Here is a 22,784-nt window from a genome sequence, read left to right as displayed (position 1 = left end):
TGGTTCCTATCAACATGTTCTACAGAATGTAGCATTTCAGACGAAACCACTCCAAAGTCCAACTTTATTCCCCTCAAAAAACTTTTTTTTTTTTTTTTTTGGGTCAAAACTGCTCTCTAGCTTGTTGACGGGCAACTGGACAGGAATTAATGGAGTCTGAAATCTGTACAATCATACAGTTACAACAAAAGTACCGCCCATTAAAGAACGAGTTTCAAACATTTTTCTTTTATTTTAGATTTTTTTGAGGTCTACCAAGGACATTTGTGTATGAACATGAGTCGTACTTGATTTTCCAACTTCTGTTTATCACCTAGAATTAAACAGATTATTTTGTTCCTGTGCCTTTAAGACTGATATATGTAAATGAGTTGTGTTCTGATTGGCTGCCCTGTGTACCTCATTCAAAAAGCGGTCCAGGTGGAAACACTTTTTATAACTTCAGTATGAATGAGCGGGGCTGAACTGCTGTCGGCTGTTGAGGTGGACATGTAAATGTGTGACATCACAAAACAAACAAACAAGCAAAAAAAAGGGTTGTCTCGTCATCTTAGACTGCATACAGGGAACGTATGGCCTACGGAGTGGATGGTGTGTTTTGATGCTTGCATACAATGTTTGCATACTTATACGCTATAAAACTCTTTCAATTCAAATTGGCATGGAAAGTTCACTCTTCCAGGATATGGGCCCTTTAATAATAAGGGTACAGGACTCGACTTCAAAAGCTGACCACCTATTCTTATTCAATTTCACGCTTGTAAAGGTGCCCTTAGTGTAAATGTTTAGTGTTGAGTTTGAACCTAGCGCTGGACGTACCAGGGTAATACTGCTAACAAACAATAGAAGTCAATAGTCACCGAAGTCTTTTATGCAAGTACACCACCAAAGCGTCTCTCGGGTCGTGAAGACTCGTCAATGTGGTTTAGAACACAGTACGACGTTTAAGGCTGTTTAGTTAGTAATTATGCTTCTGAAATGTCTCCAAGTCCAGAACAAGGATCTGGTTTCCATTAGAAAACACATCCATCTCACACAGCAACACATCTTCGTGCCTGGCTCTGACTTAAGACCACCAGAGACCATCGACACAGTGAGGTACAGAAGCCAGGCTCCTGTAACTCGGCTATGAGTAAGGCTGAGGTAATGTGTGGGACAGAGAGTCCCTTCATTCCAATGAAAAAAGTTGTTTAGCCATAGGATATGATGCTGAAATCTGTCAGCATGAGAAAGGGAGCACAGTCTGAGCTGCTCCAGCTTGTCTATGGGTGTGGCTGGATATAAAAAATTGGATTTTCACATCTGTAGGCAGAGTTACAGTATCATGAATAGTTGACCCACCTACAGTACATTGATCAGGCATAACATGATGACCACCCGCTTGTTTCTATGCTCACTGTCCATTTTATCAGCTCTGCTTACTGTGTAGCTGCACTTTGTAGTTCTACAGTTACAGACTGTAGTCCATCTGTTTCTCTGATACTTTGTTACCCCCTTTTAAACTGTTCTTCAGTGGTCAGGACCCCCATGGACCCTCACAGAGCAGGTGCTATTTGGGTGGTGGATCATCCTCAGCACTGCAGTAACACTGACGTGATCGTGGGGTGTTAGTGTGTGTTGCGCTGGTCTGAGTGGATCAGACACGGCAGTGCTGCTGGAGTTTTTAAACACCGCAGTGTCACTGCTGGACTGAGAACAGTCCACCAACCAAAAACATCCAGCCAACAGCGTCCTGTGGGCAGCGTCCTGTGACCACTGATGAAGGACTAGAGGATCCAACACAAACTGTGCAGCAGCAGATGAGCTGTCGTCTCTGACTTTACATCTACAAGGTGGACTGACGAGGTGGCCTTAAAACTGGAAAATCTGGCTCTAGATGCTTCTGCGGCACCTCTGTAATGCGTGACTACGCATGTTTACAACAGATGTGGCGACGGTTCTTAAAACCTTTAAAAGGTTCACACTCAAATCTCTTTTTTCAAACATCTTCCTAGAACCTTTACATCCTGTGGAATTTCCTCCAACTCTTTAAACCTATTGTTTATCAAAACAAAAAAAAAACAGCCAAACCAGAAAGGTTCTTCAGGGAACCTGTGACTACATGCTTAAAAAAAAAGATGGTTCTTCAGTAAAACTAATGGTTCTATTTACAAACATGAGTTCTTTATAGAACCATTTCATGATGATGGTGTCTTTGCATCCTTGAAATGGTTTTTCAGGCAGATAGAGAACCTTATTAAGCCTTGTTAAGTCGCGGCCATGCATCGGGATCTCGTTCCCACGAATTTCCATGTTGAGGCCACACATTTTTATTTATACAGGATGTCACCAACGGGGCTCCATAGCCATCTGCCTACCTTCTGTGCTCAACAGCTAAAAAACACATCCCTCAAAAATCAAACCCAGAGCAGCTGTAGTTCTTCTAAAGCTCCTCCTACCTTCAAGATACATCATCAGAAGGGGGTTCCTGGCCTATAAACTGGAAAATCTGGCTCTAGACGGTACTGCGGCACCTACTACGCACGGCGGTTAGATGATACACTCTGGCTGGAGCATCACGCAAAGTTTTCTAGGCTTTATTTTTCTGTCTTGATCTTTTTTGTCTAAACTGAACCAATAAGCCTCAAAGTCTGTGGTGTGTCCAGTTGCAAAGCAGTACAAACAAAAATTAAACCAGAAAGGAAACGGTACCTAATGTTAAATGTCTAAATGGAGCTAGCAGATTTTACTATCTACAACCCCAATTCCAATGTTGGGATATTTAATGTTCAAACGGATAAACTTTATTGTTGTTTACAAATATTCACTCATTTTGAATTTGGTGCCTGCAACACGTTCCAAAGAAGTTGGAACAGGGGCAACAAAAGACTGATAAAGTTCAGGAATGCTCAAAAAACTCAACTCAAATTTATTTATAAAGCACTTTAAAAACAACAGAGGCTGCAACAAAGTGCTGAACACTGCAGGTATAAAACAGACAGTAAACCAGTAAAACCATCCCAATAAAATAATATAAGCTATAAACAGTGAGAAAGTAAATATAAAGAACACCATACACAAATAAGATGCAGGAATAAAAATTATGTTAAATGAAAGGCCAAGGAATAAAAGTGGGTTTTGAGGCTGGTTTTAAAAGTGGACAAAGAAGAGGCCTGTCTAATAAAAACTGGCAGTTCATTCCATAATTTCGGAGCTGCTATTGAAAAGGCTCGATCCCCTCTGAGCTTAAGCCTAGACCTCGGTACCTCCAGGAGTAGCTGATCAGCTGACCGGAGGCACCGTGTGGGCACATGCAGATGGAGGAGCTCAGAGAGGTAAGGCGGGCAAGTCCATTTAAGGATTTAAGAACAAATAAGAGAATCTTAAAAAGAATTCTAAAATGCACAGGCAGCCAGTGGAGGGAGGCCATAATGGGAGTTATGTGCTCCCTCTTGCGTGACCCCGTTAGTAGCCGGGCAGCTGCGTTCTGCACCACCTGGAGACGTTTGAGGGAGGACTGGCTGACTCCAAAATAAAGTGCATTACAGTAATCCAGCCGAGATGTAATGAAGGCATGGATTATTGTTTCAAAGTGCTCATGTGCTAAAATGGACTTCACCTTCGCCACTTGCCTTAGGTGATAAAAGCAGGACTTCACTACTGCGCCAATCTGGTGACCCAGTTTAAAATCACTGTCCATTTTAAAACCCAAGTTAGAAACACCTTTTAACACTTAAAAAACACCTGTTTGGAACATTCCACAGGTGAACAGGTTAATTGGAAACAGGTGAGGGTCATGATTGGGGATAAAAGGGAGCATCCCTGAAAGGCTCAGTTGTTCACAAGCAAGGATGGGGCGAGATTCACCACTTTGAACAACTGTGTGAGCAAATAGTCCAACAGTTTAAGAACAACGTTTCTCAACGTACAACTGCAAGGAATTTAGGGATTTCATCATCTACAGTCCATAATATCATCAAACAGAGAATCTGGACAAATCTCTGCAAGTAAGCGGCAAAGCAGAAAACCAACATTGAATGGCCGTGACCTTCAATCCCTCAGACGGCTCGGCATTAAAAACCGACATCATTCTGTAACGGATATTCCCACATGGGCTCAGGAACACTTCAGAAAACCACTGTCAGTGAACACAGTTCGTCGCTCCGTCTACAAGTGCAAGTTAAAACTCTGCCATGCAAAGTAAAAGCCACATATCAACACCCAGAAACGCCGCCGGCTTCTCTGGGCCTGAGCTCATCTGAGATGGACTGACACAGAGTGGAAAAGTGTCCTGTGGTCTGACGAGTCCACATTTCAAATTGTTTTTGGAAATCATGGATGTTGTGTCCTCCGGGCCAAAGAGGAAAAGGACTGGATTGCTATCAGCGCAAAGTTCAAAAGCCAGCATCTCTGATGGTATGGGGGTGTGTTACTGCCCATGGAACGGGTAACTGGCATGTCTGTGAAGGCACCATTAATGCTGAAAGGTACATACAGGTTTTGGAGCAACATCTGCTGCCATCCAAGCAGCGTCTTTTTCAGGGACGTCCTGCTTATTTCAGCAAGACGATGCCAAGCCACATTCTGCACGTGTTACAACAGCGTGGCTTCGTAGTCAAAGAGTGCGGGTACTAGACTGGCCTGCCTGCAGTCCAGACCTGTCTCCCATTGAAAATGTGTGGCACATTATGAAGCGCAAAATACGACCCCGGACCCCGGGGAGACCCCAGACTGTTGAGCAGCTGAAGTTGTACATCAAGCAAGAATGGGAAAGAATTCCACCTACAAAGCTTCAACAATTAGTGTCCTCAGTTCCCAAACACTTACTGAGTGTTGTTAAAAGGAAAGGTGATGTAACACAGTGGTAAACACACCCCTGTCCCAACTTCTTTGGAACGTGCTGCAGGCATCAAATTCAAAATGAGTGAATTTGCAAAAAACAATAAAGTTTATCTGTTTGAACATTAAATATCTTGTCTTTGTAGTGTATTAAACTGAATACAGGCTGAAAAAACTCAAGAAAAGTGTTCATCACATTTTAAACAAAGGAGAAACAACGTGTTCTTTAAAGGAAAAGAACCACTTTTGGTTCCCTAAAGAACCACATCTGCAATAAAATGTGAAATCTCAAATTGTCCGCTCTTCAAAAAGCTGCCAAAACAGGTTCTGTGTGTGACGCAATTGGACGGTTCAATGGATGGTTCTTTATTGAACTGTTTTGCAAATGAGATTTAGACTCTTTTTCACATTATATAAAGGTTCTAGGAAGAACCCTTTAATTAGCATAGAACTTTTACATCTTTTTTTTTCCTCCTTTAAAAGGTTCACACTCCACAAATGTCTTTTCAAACATGATTTCTGGACCAAAGAAGAACCTAGAACCAAGAACAGTTCCAAGAACCTTTGTATTATGTTGATTTTTTTTCTCTTTAACCTTATTTGTAAAAGTGGTTATTCAAAGAACCACAGGAACTGTGACTGACACACACACACAAACTTAAATAGATGGTTGTTCAAAGGTTAAGTCAATGGAATGGTTCTATATAGAACCATTTCATGCTTAAATGGTTATTTGTGTGATGAAATGGTTCTTCAAATTGATGGGGAATGTGTGTATGTGGCTCTATATACACTATTTAAAAAAGTTGGTTCTTCAAGAGTTCTTCAGTAAAGAAAATGGTTCCTTTGCATGTTTAAAGGGTTCTTTGCGTCATGAAATAGTTCTTTATACTGGCAGAAAAGGTGCTGTATATGATTCTATAAAAGGTTCTGTATAGAACCTTTTTGAAAATGATCCACTGTAACTCCCAGACGTGTTCTAGTGTTACGACGTCAAGCTTGTTACAATGGAAGAACCCTTTTGGGTGCTATATAAAACCATTAACTGCACATTCATACAAATTTTCAGGCAATGTAAAGAATACAGAACCTATACAGAACCTTAAACACCTAAAGAACCCCTGAAGAACCATCTTCTTTAGGAGTGCAGAACCTTAGTTCTATATAGAACCTTTTTTGGTGTTCTTCATTGTTTCAAGCTTGACATAGTAACAGTAGCAGAACCTTTCTTGGTGCTATAGAACCACATACATGTTCTCTACCAATCTGAAGAACCGTTTAGCATGCAAAGAATGATTTAAGCATGAAATGGTTATGTATATGGGCGGCGTGATGGGTAGCGCTGTCGGCTCACGGTGAGGAGGGCCTGGGTTCGAGTTCTGTGTGGAGTTTGCATGTTCTCCCCGTGTCTTCGTGGGTTTCCTCCGGGTTCTCCGGTTTCCTCCCACAGTCCAAAGACATGCAGTCAGGCCAATTGGACGTGCTAAACTACCCCTGGGTGTGAGTGACTGTCTGTGTCTGTCTGTCTGCCCTGCGATGGACTGGCGACCTGTCCAGGGTGTATCCTGCCTTCTGCCCAAAGACTGCTGGGATAGGCTCCAGCACCCCCCGCGACCCTGACGGAGAAGCGGCTTAGAAATGAAATGGATGGATGGATGGTTCTGTATAGAAATCATGGCTCTAAGCGGACTCATCTTTACTGAAGAACCATCTTTTTACACATGCAGAAACTTTTTGAAAATGGTTCTATATAGCATCATAAAGACTGTGACTAGCCTGACATAGTAACAATAGCAGAACCTTTCACGGTGCTTTAGAACCACATACATGCTCTCCATCAATCTGAAGAACCGTTTAACTACGCAAAGAAACACTTAAGCATGAAATGGTTCTTCAGCCTGATTCTTAGTGTTCTTCTAATGTTACAATATCAAGCTTGTTACAAAAGAAGAACCCTTTTGGGTGCTATATAGAACAACCTGTTTTCCTGAAGGAACCTTTCATGATACAAAGAACCCCTAAATCATTCAAAGGGTTCTTTGGGTGTTCAAGGTTCTGTATAGAACCAATTTCTTGACCAAAAAACCCTTGAAGAACCAATGTGCAACCCCCTTTTGAAAGTGGTTCTACACAGCACCAAAAGGGTTTCTTCATTGTTTCAAGCTTGAAATGGCAACAGCAGCAGAACCTGTCTCCATGCTACAGAACCACATACCACACATTCTCCATCAGAAGAACCCTTTAACTACGCAAAAGAAACATTTAAGCATGAAATGGTTCTGCGCAGAAATCATGGTTCTAAGCAGTCACATTTAGTAAAGAACCCTTGAAGAACCATCTTTTTTAGAGTGCAGGACCTTTTTGAAAATGCTTCTATCTAGCACCTAAAAGTCTTACTTTGTTACAAGCTTGGCATAGCGACAACAGCAGAACCTTTCATGGTGCTGCAGAACCACATACATGTTCTCCATCAATCTGAAGAACCATTTATCTACGCAAAGAAACAGTTAAGCATGAAATTGGTGGTTCTAAACAGAAAATCGTGGTTCTAAACGGAGCCACCTTTAGTGAAGAACCCTTGAAGAGCCACGTTTAGGTGGCTGGTCACAGAGCAGCGCTAACATGAGGTAAACGGTCGTTTGAACGAGTGGAAAAAATAAAAGACCTTTTTTTTCCACTTTTATGAGGAAACATATGGCAGCTCATCTCATTTCTCATAATCATGACACATGAACCGTGAACGAACCTGCGTGCAGCTGGATTTCCATCAGCTTTCAGTCAAAACTTCTGAAAAGTGACTCAAACCAGAGAGACGTCAGTCAACGCTCCACTGGAGACGAGTACCCGGGCTGAACCTCGTCCGCTCGCTGCCGTCAGACTGCGCCTGAGCGCGGGCACGGGGCGGTCGAGCTCCGCGGTGGGTAAGGAATCACTTCCAGCGCTCCGCCCTCACTCCGCCGCCGCGCTCCCGCTGTATGAGGGCGGCCCTGCGGTGGGAAAGCACTTCCTGACAGAAACTGCGCCTCCTTCTAGACTCGGACCCATCTGGCGCTTTTTATTACCTACAAAACGCCACCAGCTCCCTACAAACAACAAAGCCAAGCAGTTAATGTCATTATCTTACTCCATGTCAAACGCCAAGCACCACAACAGTCCTTAATATAACCCTAATGCAGCTGAACGTTTGAACTGAGCGCCATCTAGTGGACACTGCTGGGTGTTGAGCAGCAGCCACTTGCCCAAACCCAAATTCTGCATAATTCAATCAGTGAGACATGAACAAAGACTGTCAGTGTGCTGTGCCATGAAATGTGGTGTTGTTGAAAAACCTACAGTCCCAGTGGTGGTGATAGAAACTGTGCCTCGAACACAAATACAACTGTTTTATCACTCAAAATGACCAGTGAACTTTTAATTTGTAATGTTGATGACGGTAAAATAGATACAGCGGTGCTTGAAAGTTTGAGAACCCTTTAGAATTTTCCATATTTCTGCATAAATATGACCTAAAACATCATCAGGTTTTCACACAATGCCTACAAGTAGATAACCCAGTCAAACAAATGACACTGAAATATTATACTTGGTCGTTTGTTTATTGAGGAAAATGATCCAGTGTTATATATCTGTGAGAGGCAAAAGTATGTGAACCTGTAGGATTAGCAGGTCATTTGAAGGTGAAATTAGAGGCAGGTGTTTTGAGTCAATGGGACGACAATCAGGTGTGTTTTATTTAAAGAACAGGGATCTAGCAAAGTCTGCTCTTCACAACACATGTTTATGGAAGTGTATCATGGCCCAAACAAAGGAGATTTCTGAGGACCTCACAGAAAGGGTTGTTGATGCTTATCAGGCTGGAAAAGGTTACAAAACCATCTCTAAAGAGTTTGGACTCCACCAAACACAGTCAGACAGATTGTGTACAAATGGAGGAAATTCAAGACCATTGTTTCCCCAGGAGTGGTTGACCAACAAAGATCACTCCAAGAGCAAGGCGTGTAATAGTTGGCGAGGTCACAGAGGACCCCAGGGTAACTTCTAAGCAACTGAAGGCCCCTCTCACATTGGCTAATTTTAATGTTCATAAATCCACCAGCAGAACACTGAACAACAATGGTGTGCATGGCAGGGCTGTGAGGAGAAAGCCACTGCTCTCCAAAAGAGCATTGCTGCTCGTCTGCAGTTTGCTGAAGATCACGCGGACAAGCCAGAAGGCTATTGGAAGAATGTTTTGTGGACGGATGAGACCAAAATGGGGGGTTGTGGTGGGATCCCTACTGAACCATCCATCCATCCATCCATCCATCCATCCATCCTCTAAGCCACATCTCCTTCAGGGTCACGGGGAGTGCTGGAGCCTATCCCAGGGGTCATCGGGTGGGAGGCAGGATACACCCTGCACAGGTCGCCAGTCCATCGCAGGGCAGACAAACACAGACAGTCACTCACACCCAGGGGCGATGTAGCATATCCAATTGACCTGACTGCATGTCTTTGGACTGTGGGAGGAAACCCATGCAGACACAGGGAGAACATGCAAACTCCACATAGAGGACTCCAGTCATCTGGCCGGGGAATCGAACCCAGGCCCTCCTCGCTGTGAGGCTACAGCACTAACCACTGCGCTGCCCCCTACTGAACCAAAGTCAAACAAATATACTTGTCTGCATTGTGTTTATACACTTTATTATGAATGAATAAAAGCAGTTTAACGATTTATAAACTGATGTTCCTCATATTTCAAAGCGAAAACAAGTTTAAGAAAACGGGAATCATGATCTTAATAATCCACTAATGCTCTTCAACAAAGATCAAACTAGCATGATATCAGCAGGGCACAAACAAATGTAGTTTGCTTAAAAAAATAACAATTTCTGCATGAATAAATTGTTAAGATGTAAACAAAATTGACCAATCCTCCTCTAAGGAGGTTGATTCAGTTTGGGGAAATGAACAGAATCTTCAATTTTGATGTCTTTATAGTGGTGCTGATAGGAACTAGAGATCATGACATCTACAGTACAAATATAGCCATTAAACTTACCATCTGAAACAATTTGTGAACCAGTCTTCTCAGCTTTTATGTGCAATGCTAATGATGGTAAATTTAATAAAAAACTTTTCTAATGAGACTATTTTGGCTTGCGTGTTCTCTCCACCATGCATACATTTAAAAGGACAACACCTTCCTATTAAACTATCAGAAAACTATCAGAAAACAATGTCTCAGGCATCAGGCAATGTATTCACAACCGTGGTATGTAATAACTTTCCATGAGGGAGCACTAAACTGTGCAGATGTCTGGTTCCTATCACCACCACTGTGAACCATTTTGACTCTAGAATGGCTCATTTCATAACAACTTTGCTTACATCTTAACCACTTAATTATAGAGAAAATGTGAAACATCAATGGACTTGAAAGTTGGATGTTCAGAGAGTTTTGCTCAGTTCAAGTAAGGCAGTGATGCGAGATTCTTTTTCGGTTTGCTTTCTCCATCAGCAAGGCCATGACTAAAACATTAAAAAAACACTACATAAAAAGGTACATAAAAGGATGAAAACACTGCAGTCTATGCGGTCCAACCTCAGCACTGTCCATGCCCTGCAGAAGCTGAGGATGATGAGGACGAGGAGGACGAAGAAGATGCTGTTGCTGCTGTTGCTGCTGCAGTTGATGATGAAGGTTCATGAAAAGAGCTCACGTCTTCCTCGTTGGCTCCGCAGGTGTCCACCACACAGATGAGGCAGCTGGTGACAGGAAAGGCGCGCTCTTTGCTGGAGGTCACCCATTTGTCCGTCTCTGTGTGGTACTCCATGATGTGCCCCAAGCGGCCCACTCCCTGGAAGCCGGCCAGCACGTAGATGACTGATCCCACCGCTGCACATTTAACGGTGACTCCTCTCCACGGCATCGGCGAAGCCATTTTCCACTCGTTACTGCCTATCTCGTAATACTCCACCGAGTCCAGACCACCTGTAACGATCAGGAAATCCATGATTAGAGCTTCTGACTGATGGAGAACCACAATGGACACAATAGGGGACAGTTACACTAAGACTGAGCAGAATGATAACAAAGGGTGAACAAAAGGCACAAATATAATATCATGACCCTTAAAGATACAATATATGGCCTCAATTACTGAGTTAAAGTGTATTTCAGACACACTCTTTGCTAACAGGTGGATAAAATTAAGCACATAGCCTTGCAGTCTCAAGAGACAAACACTGGCAGTAGAATGGGTCACGCTGATGAGCTCAGTGACTTTAAACATGGCACTGTCATTTTCCACAAGTCAGTTCATGATATTTCTGCCCTGCTAGATCTGCCCCAAGCAACTGTAAGTGCTATCATTGTGAAACAGAACTGTCTAGGAGAAACAGCAGGAGGAGGCATGAAGAGGTAGACCACGGAAAACAGATCCGGGTTGCTGAGTGCCAAAACAAATAAAATGTATAATTCTCCGATCCTCTGTTGCATCACTCCCTACAAAGCTCCACACTGCCTCTGGAATCACAAGAACCGTGTCAGGAGAAATGGCTTCACGAAATGGGTTTCTGATGCCACGTAGCTGCAGGTCTGGGAAGCATTCCACCTTTGGAGCAGTGAAAACATGTTCTCTGGAGTGATGAACCATGCATCACTATCTGTCAGCCTGATGAATGAACTGGGGCTGGTTTTCAGCATGACTGTGCCCATGTGCACAAAGCGAGCTCCATAAAGATATGGCTCAATGACTTTGGTCTGGAGGCACTCCAGAGTCCTGACCTCATCCACGATGAACACCTTTGGGATAAACTGGAACACTAACTACAAGCCAGGCCTTTTCATCCAACATCAGTGCCTGACCTCACAAAGGCTCTTTTGACTGAATGGTCACAAGTTCCCCACAGACACACTCCAAGATCTTGTGGAAAGCCTTCACAGAAGATTACAAGCTGCTATAGCTACGAAGGGGGGACAACTCCATATTAATGCCCACGGGTTTGGAATGGAAATTACAGGAACCTCATATTGGTGTGGTGGTTAAGTGACCACATACTTTTGGCCATATAGCGTTACATAACAGTGGTGCTCTGTACTAGAAAACTACCCAAAGCTATGAATACAAGGACATTTTAGTCAACATTTCACATGCTGGACTAAATCCAACTGAACAGGACTAATATACTATTTTAATAAAATATGCAGGTGTTCAGTGTTCTTAACTAATCTTCGTGATCAGTAAGTAACATAATATGATGTTATTTGTTCTGATAAATATCGTCATATTGCACCAGCGTATGTGCAAGTACTTTGGATTTTATTTTTACATTTTACACACAAACGAACCAAAGACTATGGCAAACTAAATCAAGCAGGCAACTACAGCATTCACCTGTTTTCATAGTACCATTTCACTGATTACACCGTTTCTGAGCAGTAAACTCAACAGTGCTGCTAGTTCACAGAATCTCTCATTTTTCAATTCTGCATTCAAGTTATTGATGCTTCTGCAGCGAGAAAAACATACCAAGGCCATTCTGTCCACCCACAGCATAGATCCTCGAGTTGACCACTACCAGGCCGTGGTTCTTCCTGGCTTCCCTCATACCGCACAGCACTCTCCATCTGGGCTCACAGAGGACAAGCATGTTACAAGATGTACTGAAACTAAAAAGAGAATCAGACTGATGATGTAGAACGACATGAAAGTGATTTCCACCCCAAGGCCTCGTTTAAGTAAATTTAAACCTCAACAAATCTTAAGCTATTGTGTTCCATATGAAGAGTTTTACTGCAAAATGCTGTTCACCTGTCTGTAATAATTTTGATATAACAGGTTCTTGAAGAGAGTAACAGCTGAAGTATAATCATGGGCTGGAGGTCAGGGAACCAGCCTGGCAACCAGAAGGTCACCGGTTCAATCCCCTGAGCCGACAGTTTGTGACTGAAGTGCCCTTGAGCAAGGCGCCTAACCCCCAAATACCCCCCCCCCCGGCACCATGGATAGGGCTGCCCACCGCTCTGGGCAAGTGTCTCCCTGTTCCCTAGCGTGTGTGTTCACTAGTGTGTATGTGGTGTTTCACTGCACAGATACGGGTTAAACGCGGACGTGAAATTTCCCCGTTGTGGGACTAATAAGGGTCACTTAACCAAAAGTATTTTGGTAATAAAAAAATGGTATTATATATCATAACTAAGCAGCAATATACAATACTGCTCGTGAAAGTTTTAGACGTCTAAGCAAATTTTCAAACACTTGACCTCAGCAGTGAGTTTATCACAATATACGTTAGAATAAAGTCGTATTCATAATTCAAATAAACACAAACAATAAAAAGTAACAAGAATTTCTCGGGTCCATATTTTTCCTTGACACCTTCACAGCCGCCACAGAGACTCGTTAATATCATCAATTACATCATGAGCTCAATTTACTGAGCACTGATTGGTCAAACCAGGATCTGCTTTTTAACTACATATAATAAATCACTTATTCACAATCATTGATTTAATATATATATATATATATATATATATATATATATATATATATATATATATATATATATATATATATATATATATATATATATATATAATCATTATTAATTAATATTCAATACATTTTGTTTATTCAAATATGAACACTTTTCTCAGAAAATAAACACAAACTACACAAACAAATAGATTTTGAAAATGTGACTTTCGCACACTCCCAACAACATATATCAAGAAAAACAATCTTCAGAGAAATCTCTGTGTTTTGGAGCTGCTAAAATAAATCTAAAATGAATGAACAGGATGGAATGTATTGTAATTTAAGCTACTTTTGGAAAGAACAAACAAATATGACCCCCTTCCAATAAATAAATGAATGAATAAATAAATGAATAAGCATCTTTTTACAGAATCTCAGGGGGTGGATGAAAGTACAATACTTCTGTCTTTCTGTCATTAAATAAACAAATATTCTTGGGTAAAATATTAACCTGAGTAGAAGAATTTTTACTCAAGTAGAAATAGAATAGTTGTACTACTCAAGTAATACTTTACCAAGAGTATTTCCACTTTTACTAAAGTACATAAGTATCTGTACTGTACAGGTGAAAACACACAGAAATGCCCATTCTACGCTCAAACACCTGACCAAAGGTCTTCAATTAACTGAACAGGTGTGTCAGATTAGGGAAAAACACAGTAGTGTAAAGGTACTGGGTTCCTCAGAAATCAGCACATGCAATGACTCTGTCACAGGAGGGGGGCTTACTCCTCTGTGTTAGGGTCATACACCTCACAGTTGTTCAGGACTCTGCCGGACACATTGTTGCCCAGGCTGCCTCCGCACACGTAGATGAGGCCGTTGGCCTCCACGGAGCCGTGGCTGCACCGAGGCTGCAACATGCTGGACTTGTTCTGCCACGTCTCCGTCCGAGTGTCGTAGCACTCAAACAGGTTCAGCGCCGAGCTTCCTAAAACACACAGAATGCAAACAAACTTTACTTAAGGACATTTGTAACTCCAGTGTCCTCGGAATTGTTAAGCCACAGGTGTCGGCTTTGAGAGAACTCGATCAACAGGAATGTGTGTTTCTTGTCTGCTTGTCTAAAATGAACAATCCTGTCTGGGTCACCAATGCTATTAATGTAAATTACAAAATGATCATTTACAAATCCTTTTAAAAATTATATAATGTGCATTTTTGTACCTGCAAGTTACTTTGTTTGTTTGAAATGGTAAATTTTTAAACAGGATAGTTTTACCACCCAGAAAATGTCAGGTGGCATATTTTAATTTAAGGTTATTTACTGTTATTGAAAAATCTGTGCGTACTTTGTACTTGGACACCCATATAAACATCTATAAACTCAAGTTTTTATAATAACAACAAATGTTCATGGTTTTCCTGGGGTCACACCACATGTACTGAACCAACATAACCAAAAAATAAAAAATGATTTTTTCCAATATTTCTGAAAGGGCTACCAATCTTGGTATTGCACCATTAAGGTCTTATTTATGATGCAATACTTGCCCACTGTTTCTTAAAAAAAATTCACAATATATCCTTTTTGTCAGTTGTGCTTTGTGACATTTATGGCATAACATTATAACCACCTCCTCATTTCTACACTCACTGTCCACTTTATCAGCTCCACTTACTGTATAGCTGCACTCTGTAGTTCTACAGTTACAGACTGTAGTCCATCTGTTTCTCTGATACTCTGTTACCCTGTTCTTCAGTGGTCAGGACCCCCATGGACCCTCACAGAGCAGGTACTGTTTGGGTGGTGGATCATTCTCAGCACTGCAGTGACACGGATGTGGTTTTGGTGTGTTAGTGTGTTGCGCTGGTCTGAGTGGATCAGACACAGCAGTGCTGCTGGAGTTTTTAAACACCTCAGTGTCGCTGCTGGACTGAGAACAGTCCACCAACCAAAAATATCCAGCCAACAGCGTCCTGTGGGCAGCGTCCTGTGACCACTGATGAAGGACTTGAGGATGACTGTCTCCATTTGAGGTAATGCGGGAAATCATTAGTTAATTATAATTTTCAGCAAACTATTCCTTTAAGCTTTCCCTGTAAACTTAATGAACTTGTTATTGTTATTACACTAGTATTGGCTTACTCTGGTTGCCTATAAGCTACAGAATAGATCTTAAAATTTTAATGCTTACATATCAGGCTGTTCATAACGAGGCTCCAGCATACATCACTGAGCTCTTACGTCCTCTTCATAGTGCGAGAACTTTAAGGTCTTCAAGTCAGGGGTTATTAACTGTTCCACGCACTAACTTAAAATCAAAGGGGGACAGGGCTTTTGCAGTTTATGCCCCAAACTTGTGGAATAATCTTCCTACTGATGTCAGACTCTCTGAGTCAACTGAGGTTTTTGATCAATGTGCTTTATAAGTCGTTGTGCATTGAGTATTTAAACTGTATGTATTACTTATTTGAGTATATGACTAATGATCTTAACTGTCTTGTACTTTATTTGTAAGTATTTTGTAAAGCACTTTGTAAGTCACTCAGGAAAAGTGCTGTAGAAATAAAAAGTTTTACTTACTTACTTGTGAGATTTGCTCACTATTAAATATGACATTTCAGTTGCTCGTATCCACATTAGCCTTGGCTTTAACTTCCTACACAGACTCACCCACTTCTGATCCTCCTGAGGTGTAGATCTTGCCTTTGGAGGCACAGGCTGCCAGGCTGTCTCTGGGGTTCGGTGGTCCCAGTTTAGAATACCAGCTGTCCTTTACCACGTTGTAACAGTCCATTCTTTTGATGGGGAAGAGCTGAGAGCCTCCCAGGATGTACACCACATTGTCCCAGAAAACGGCTGCGGCATCCCGCCGTTTTTCAAAGGGACAGCGGATGTCGGTCCAGCTGTAGTCCTGAAACAGCCACAAGTACACAGCTCAGGGTCTTCATTTTCCAGCCCTATTGAATTTCATAAGCTATCATTGAATATTTAGAGTAGAAAATGAAAACCTCACAGCTCTGATATGACATATTAATAACTTTAGTAATTAGATTTAAGATTAAGTGCGTTTACTTCATAATCGGATTAATCATAATTGGATTTCCATGATCTGAATATTCAAATGGTCATGTAAACAGCAGACTCTGATTTCTTAGATCAGACTAAGGTCTAGAAATTCGATTAAGAAATCTGACACAGAGGCTGGATTTTAGCTCAGTAATCAGATTTCTCGGATTTCGGATTTCTCAGTCTGCGCATGTGCCGGACATGAGCAGTGCTGCCGCGAGACGCAACAAAACAGGAGCGACGCTGAAGCCGACTACATGTTTGATGAAATGAAGGATTTAAATTTTCTTCATCTTTGATGATGTTTATTTTCAGGTAAAGTGGCATGATGTTAAAAAAACTAAACAAAACAAACAAACAAAAAAACAACAGCATGAAGTTTGAGTTTTAGACTATGTTCACTTCACGTCTTCTGCTGTGAGCAGAAATCTGATTACTGTCCGACTCATTCAGACACAGAGTTTTTCACATTATCTGATTACTCAAGTGCATGTAAATGCGTTGATCAGATTACTGACAAAACCTGGATTATTAGGTGCATATAAACTCAATGTCAGCCTCGTATTGATGCTTTTGTTTTGCGGTACAGTCTTGCCGCGCAACACTATTTTGACATTATCGACTTTAATCCTAAAATCTCTAAAAAATATTTTTATTTTGAAATTTTAAAATGTGCTCCTTGAAGAAAAGAGCACAACTGCTGCATCAAATATATTTTGTTAATGTTTTTAAGAGCTCATCTGATACTTTTTTTCTTTTCTTTTTCCCCCCCTGAAAAGATGAAATGTAACAAAATTCATTTTTATATGATCATTTTCCATCCTCTCTTTATCCCCCAGGATTAAACAGGCTGTATCCGTCACTGTGAATTCAAGACTGATATATGTTAATGAGCTCTGTTCTTATGTATTGTGCTAGATTCAGAAACCAGCCTGAACCATTCCTTATAACTTCAGCAGGAATGATCGGGGCTAAACTGCTGGAGGCTGAAGTGGCAGACATGTGCAGATTGGTTGGCATTCAGGACATCAAAAAATACAATTCAAAACTTGCTGTTTTTTCAGCGTAGCTCCCATATATGGACTGTAATGACTAAGATTTAAGACTTTAACAGAGCGTATACACGGACTCAACGATCTGATCATAATCAGATTTCTGTAGTTATCCGATTATTCAAATGGTCATGTAAATACCACACTCCAATCTAGAAATCCGATCAAGAAATTCAATAAAGAGGCTGCAATCAAATTTCTCAGTGCATATAAACTCTTACTCGGATTTCTCAGTCTGCTCATGCGCGAAAACAGATAGTAGATGCTGTGAGATGGCACCAAAGCACTTTTGGAGCGGCGCTGAAACCGGAAACACGGAACATTCTTCAACTTCTAGATGATGTAAATTCATGTTTTTAGGTAAAGTGGGCCAATGTTTAAAAAAATCTGCGGCATAAGGTTCGAGTTTTATGTGACATTTACATCACGTCTTCTTCTATGAGTCTATTGGCTGGTTGCAAAGCAGAAATCTGACTACTGTCTGAGTCGTGTGGACCCGGATTTTCCCGTTATCTGATTACTCAAGTGCACGTAAACGTGTTGGTTGGATTACTGACAAAATCAGATTTTCTGCCGTTATTGGAGTGCATGTAAACAAACTCAGACTCATTTCAGAAAAGAGGAAAATTCAGTGATCTGTGAGGCCCTTTAAGAAGTTAATGGATGCATACAGAAACAACAAATGGTTTGCCTGCCACTGACCCATATAAGTACTTTTAAAATAAATTAAAAAAAAGACCACCGAGTTGATTTATGAGTACTTCCCTTGTACAGCGGCTGTGTGGAGCTGAGAAGTGTTCATCTAACAGTGACTATGAGTCATAATGAGAGCTGGCAGGTTGCACCTTGGGGTTGAAGTAGCGGCAGGACTGCGGCTGTGAGCCGCCGAACAGTGCGATGCGGAAGTCGTGCTTCTTGCGGCGCGGGCGGCTGCTCTCCCCCAGTTCCTCTCTGTCCTCAGGGGACAGGAGATGGTAACGCATTCCGCCTGACACACGTACAGAAGAAACAGCACAATTAGACGTCATCCTCAGCCACTTATAGACATCAACCAGAGTTCTATTAGATCTGATGAAATACAAAATATGATGCTATTTGCCCTTCACTCCCAGTAAAGGCTTTATTTATGAGCGGTCAGTCCAGCAGGGGCTACTCACAGATGACCATTTTGAGGCACTCAGGGTTGTCCTGGATCAATGGCTCTGCTTGTACGGTCTTACTGAGGAAGTTCTTGGAGACGAGGGGGAACCGTACTTTGCTCAGTATGTCCACAATGTACTGCTGTCGGTTCATCACGTCATACTTCAGCCACCGCACCGCCGCATCGTAAATCTGCATGAATTCATACACATACAGGTCTGAACAGGTATTTCCCACTGTGCATGATTAGAGAGAGAGACTGCGCAAATCCACCGATGCTTTCAGTTACAAACAGCATTTATTTAAAGTAAGATCAGACCATATTGAACATACTCTGTGTAAGAATGTGGATTTGATTGACTCGTTCTCAACTGTCCAGCACAGCCAACACCTAAGACAACTACTGGGCTGAGGAGGTGCGGTAAGTAGTGATAAATCCAGGACGTTTGTACTAGTTCCTACATTCATACACTGCTTTAATGCCCACACAATGCCCATTTATTTATGGACCATTCTACGGTCTGCGGTCACAAACTGCTGTCTCTTTAACTCATATTCCTTACTTCATAACTTTCATATTTTATAAGCTTCATTGAGAAGGTGGGTGTCATATGAGAACTGTAACTGTCTTCTTTCCAGGCAAATAGATGGGTAGTGGAATGTTTAAATAAGTTTTTTTTCCTTATAACTTTATAAAAGCGTCTTTTAAAAAAAACCCTGCTGTGTCTGATCCACTCGCACCAGCGCAACACACTAACACACCACCACCACATCAATGGTACTGCAGTGCTGAGAATGATCCACCACCCAAATAGTACCTACTCTGTGAGGGTCCATGGGGGTCCTGACCACTGAAGAACAGGGTAACAGAGTATCAGAGAAACAGATGGACTACAGTCTGTAACTGTAGAACTACAAAGTGCAGCTACACAGTAAGTGGAGCTGATAAAATGGACAATGAGCGTAGAAACAAGGAGGTGGTGATCATGTTACGCCTGATGGGTGTGTATTGTTTGGTTGTATTTATTGTATATTCTGTACTCATTTCACACGACTGTGTTATGTGTTGCTGTTGTGTTGCATCATGAGGCCTGAAACGCAACAGTTTGTTCTAACCTATAGAAGTTGCACAGAGGAATAAAAGACCACTTGCCTTGAATGTAAACCTCAGTTAGGCTCAGTTACTCATGTAATACAGTGATTCCCATAGAGCTGCTAGCGAACATAAGCATTATGTTAATGATAAGAAAGAAAAAAAACTCTAGACTGACCTGATCCTCGGCTCTGACCGTCAGCGTGTCCTGATGGAGAAGATGTGTGACCTGCTTCACATCCAACTGCAAGAACTCATCCAATTTGTACACGTCTGTAAAGTGCTGATAGATGAACTCATCCGCTGCGGTCTTCAGCTCCGGACAGTTAAGGCACTCTGCCAGCGCACTAATGCCTGCAGGGTCGAGGCAGAAGATATTTAAAATTAGGGATTGTTTAAATGACATACTTTTTTGTTTATAGATCTGCTGATGGTGATACTACCGCTGATACATAGACATTGACAAAACGTAGAAACTGGGACAAGATCCACCTTAATTAGCAACACAAATAAATACATCATTTAATTTCTATGAAGTTACAAATGCAGTAAAAGCTGCAGATATTTTAGTGCAGTAGTCCAGCAGCACCTAAACGCTCTTCCAGAGTACAGACAGACAGACAGACAGACAGACAGGCAGGCAGGTAGGTAGATAGACAGACAGACAGGTAGATAGACAGACAGACAGACAGACAGGTAGGTAGGTAGATAGACAGACAGACAGACAGACAGGTAGGTAGGTAGATAGACAGACAGGTAGGTAGATGGACCGACAGACAGACAGGTAGGTAGGCAGACAGACAGACAGACAGACAGACAGACAGACAGGTAGGTAAATAGACAGACAGACAGACAGGTAAGTAGGTAGACAGATACTTTATTGATCCCGAGGCACATTTAGCAGCATGTCACACAACATAGGACAATTATAATAATAAGGGTAAAACTATATAAAAAGAAGAATATATACAAAAAAAACTGCAATAAGCTCTATAACCTGTGATAAAAAAGGCAGTGCAGTAATGACTGTACAAGGAGGCGCAGGTAATGACAATACTGAATAAATATAGCATATATTGGTACTGATATGAACTGTCTAGGTGTTGAGTGTCCAGATGTGCAAGATGTGTGATAAGATGTGCAGAAAGCGCAATATGTACAGTAACTGTGTCCATATGTGCAGATAGATAAAATAAACCTGTAATTTAGCATGAGATAAAACCTATGATTTAGCATGAGCTTCAGATTGGGAAGAGCTGAGGAGCCTAATGGCTCTGGGGACCAAGGATCTCCTGAGTCTGTTGGCTGAACAGCTTTGTGACAGCAACCCGTCACTAAACAATTTCTTAGGTTAGAGTAGTTATCTGATCAAGAGATCTGATAGAGCTGGATTTGAGCTCAGTAATCAAGATTTTACGGTGCATATGAACTCATGTAAAACATGTTAAGTTTACCATGTAAACTTTCTTTCGGATTTCTCAGTCTGCGCATGTGCGAAAACAGACTGCTGTACTGGAAATAAGCGAGCAGCATTGCCACGAGATGCAGCAAAACACCTTTGGAGCGATGCTGAAACCAAATACATGCTTGATGAAATGAAGCATTTAAATTCTTCATCTTCTAAATGACGTATGTTCACGTAAAGCAGCATGAAGTTCAAGTTTTATATTATGTTTACGTCACGTCTTCTTCTGCGAGTTTATTGGCTCGTGTCTCTTGTATATAAATGCAGTGACAATTACTGACATCTGATTTTCTGTAGTTATCGGATTATTAAGTGCATGTAAACAAACTCGCTGTTTTTTGTTTGGCGCCGCCCTGAAATAACAAGCAAAACGATCAGGTGTTAGACCGAGTCTCACCAAGACAATTAGTCGCGTCCACTTGCTCTTTCAGAAAGTCCACACACATTTTCTTCACTGGTTCTATCTGGTACTGGTTAGCGGCATTGAGGAGGGACTGGACATTGTTACTGTTGACAGATATGCTGGAAAAAATAAGAAAACAACATCATGATCCTTTGATCTGATCCTTTATTGCCCTAAAGTGAAAAAAATATTCTTTAAGAAGCTAAAATAAAGGTAAAGGTGGGCGAAATGGCAAGAATATCCCACTACTTCAACAGGTTTTCACGATACACTTAAACATGATGGTTCTTCTCGGGTTCTATATAGAATCATGAATGCTTAAAGATCACCAGCTTTGCATGATTAAAGGGTTCCTTGCATCATGAAAGGGCTCTTCAGATTGATGGAGAATGCGTTGAAAATGGTTCTGCATGGAACCTTTTTGAAAAGAGTTCTTCTAGTGTTACGATGTCAAGCTTGTAAAAACAGAAGAACCCTTTTTGGTGCTATATCGTCAAAAATAAATGTTCAAAAAGGTTCTATACCGAACCCGATTCAACACATTCTCCATTAATTTGAAGAACCCTTTCATGACGCACTGAACCCCTTAGTCATGCAAAGGGTTCTTTGAGTGTTCATGGTTCTATTTGGTACCATTTCCTTTACTGAAGAACCCTTGAAGATCCATCATTTTAAGTGTGAATGATGTTACAACACGTATATTTTTCTGACATTTGATAAGTTGGAACAGACAAAGAGCCAAAAACGCTGAATACAAAGATTTGCATTCAATGTTTAACAAACTGCAGTGCAGTAAATCCAATTGAACATAAAGCCAATTAGACTCTCGTTTTCATGAAACATGCAGCTGGGTAGTGTATACGGGTACGATATCCACAATGTATTCAGAAAAGCAGAGACATAACTAAGCAACAGAACATGAGAGGGAGTGTATTATCACGAAATAACAATTCGCTTCTATTGCTTTTATACAGCAGTTAAATAAATACAGTAAGACATAAATAAACTGGGCTGTGAAGGCGGCATTTAATATGTTTTAATGTTCAGTTCCTTCTGCCAAATTATAGTTCATTAACAAGTAGCTTGCTGCGACGTCAGAGTAATGAGCTCTGCTTACTTGTTGCACAGCCAGCAGTTCACAGCCGGCAGCTCCTTACACTAAAATCCCAAACTGTCGTCACCACTGAGCAGCTTTTCAGTCGGCAGCTGTGACAGAAGAACAGCTGGACAACCTGGAATCAGCCAGAAATGAACCCAATACGATTCGCCGAA

The 22,784-nt window shown here is 41.4% G+C and overlaps 2 protein-coding genes across 4 annotated transcripts in view; both read right to left on the bottom strand.

Annotated features, from left to right (window-relative positions):
• dennd3a (DENN/MADD domain containing 3a) overlaps nt 1-7,936 on the bottom strand; it is a 51,529-nt gene extending 43,593 nt beyond the window's left edge. For 2 of the 3 annotated variants that reach the window (XM_017700593.2, XM_017700595.2), the window contains exon 1: nt 7,565-7,936. The gene's annotated coding sequence lies outside the window, so the exon portion shown is untranslated. The remainder of the gene's footprint in view (nt 1-7,564) is intronic. The other variant, XM_017700596.2, reaches the window with a different exon arrangement.
• Nucleotides 7,937-9,487: 1,551 nt separating this feature from the next.
• The window catches only part of klhl7 (kelch-like family member 7), a 15,743-nt gene continuing 2,446 nt past the window's right edge, over nt 9,488-22,784 (bottom strand). Inside the window, exons 4-11 of the mRNA XM_017700597.2 lie at nt 21,507-21,631; nt 19,823-19,998; nt 18,569-18,743; nt 18,257-18,399; nt 15,964-16,204; nt 14,076-14,277; nt 12,336-12,433; nt 9,488-10,795 (exon numbers count right to left, since the gene is read on the bottom strand). Of these exons, the coding sequence (XP_017556086.1) occupies nt 10,407-10,795; nt 12,336-12,433; nt 14,076-14,277; nt 15,964-16,204; nt 18,257-18,399; nt 18,569-18,743; nt 19,823-19,998; nt 21,507-21,631 (1,549 nt within the window). The 3' untranslated portion in view covers nt 9,488-10,406. The remainder of the gene's footprint in view (nt 10,796-12,335; nt 12,434-14,075; nt 14,278-15,963; nt 16,205-18,256; nt 18,400-18,568; nt 18,744-19,822; nt 19,999-21,506; nt 21,632-22,784) is intronic.

This window comes from Pygocentrus nattereri, chromosome 1, assembly GCF_015220715.1.
Source record: "Pygocentrus nattereri isolate fPygNat1 chromosome 1, fPygNat1.pri, whole genome shotgun sequence".
Lineage (NCBI taxonomy): Eukaryota > Metazoa > Chordata > Actinopteri > Characiformes > Serrasalmidae > Pygocentrus > Pygocentrus nattereri.
The sequence above is the reverse complement of the archived record's forward strand: the minus strand, read 5'-3'. Positions and strand labels throughout refer to the sequence as shown.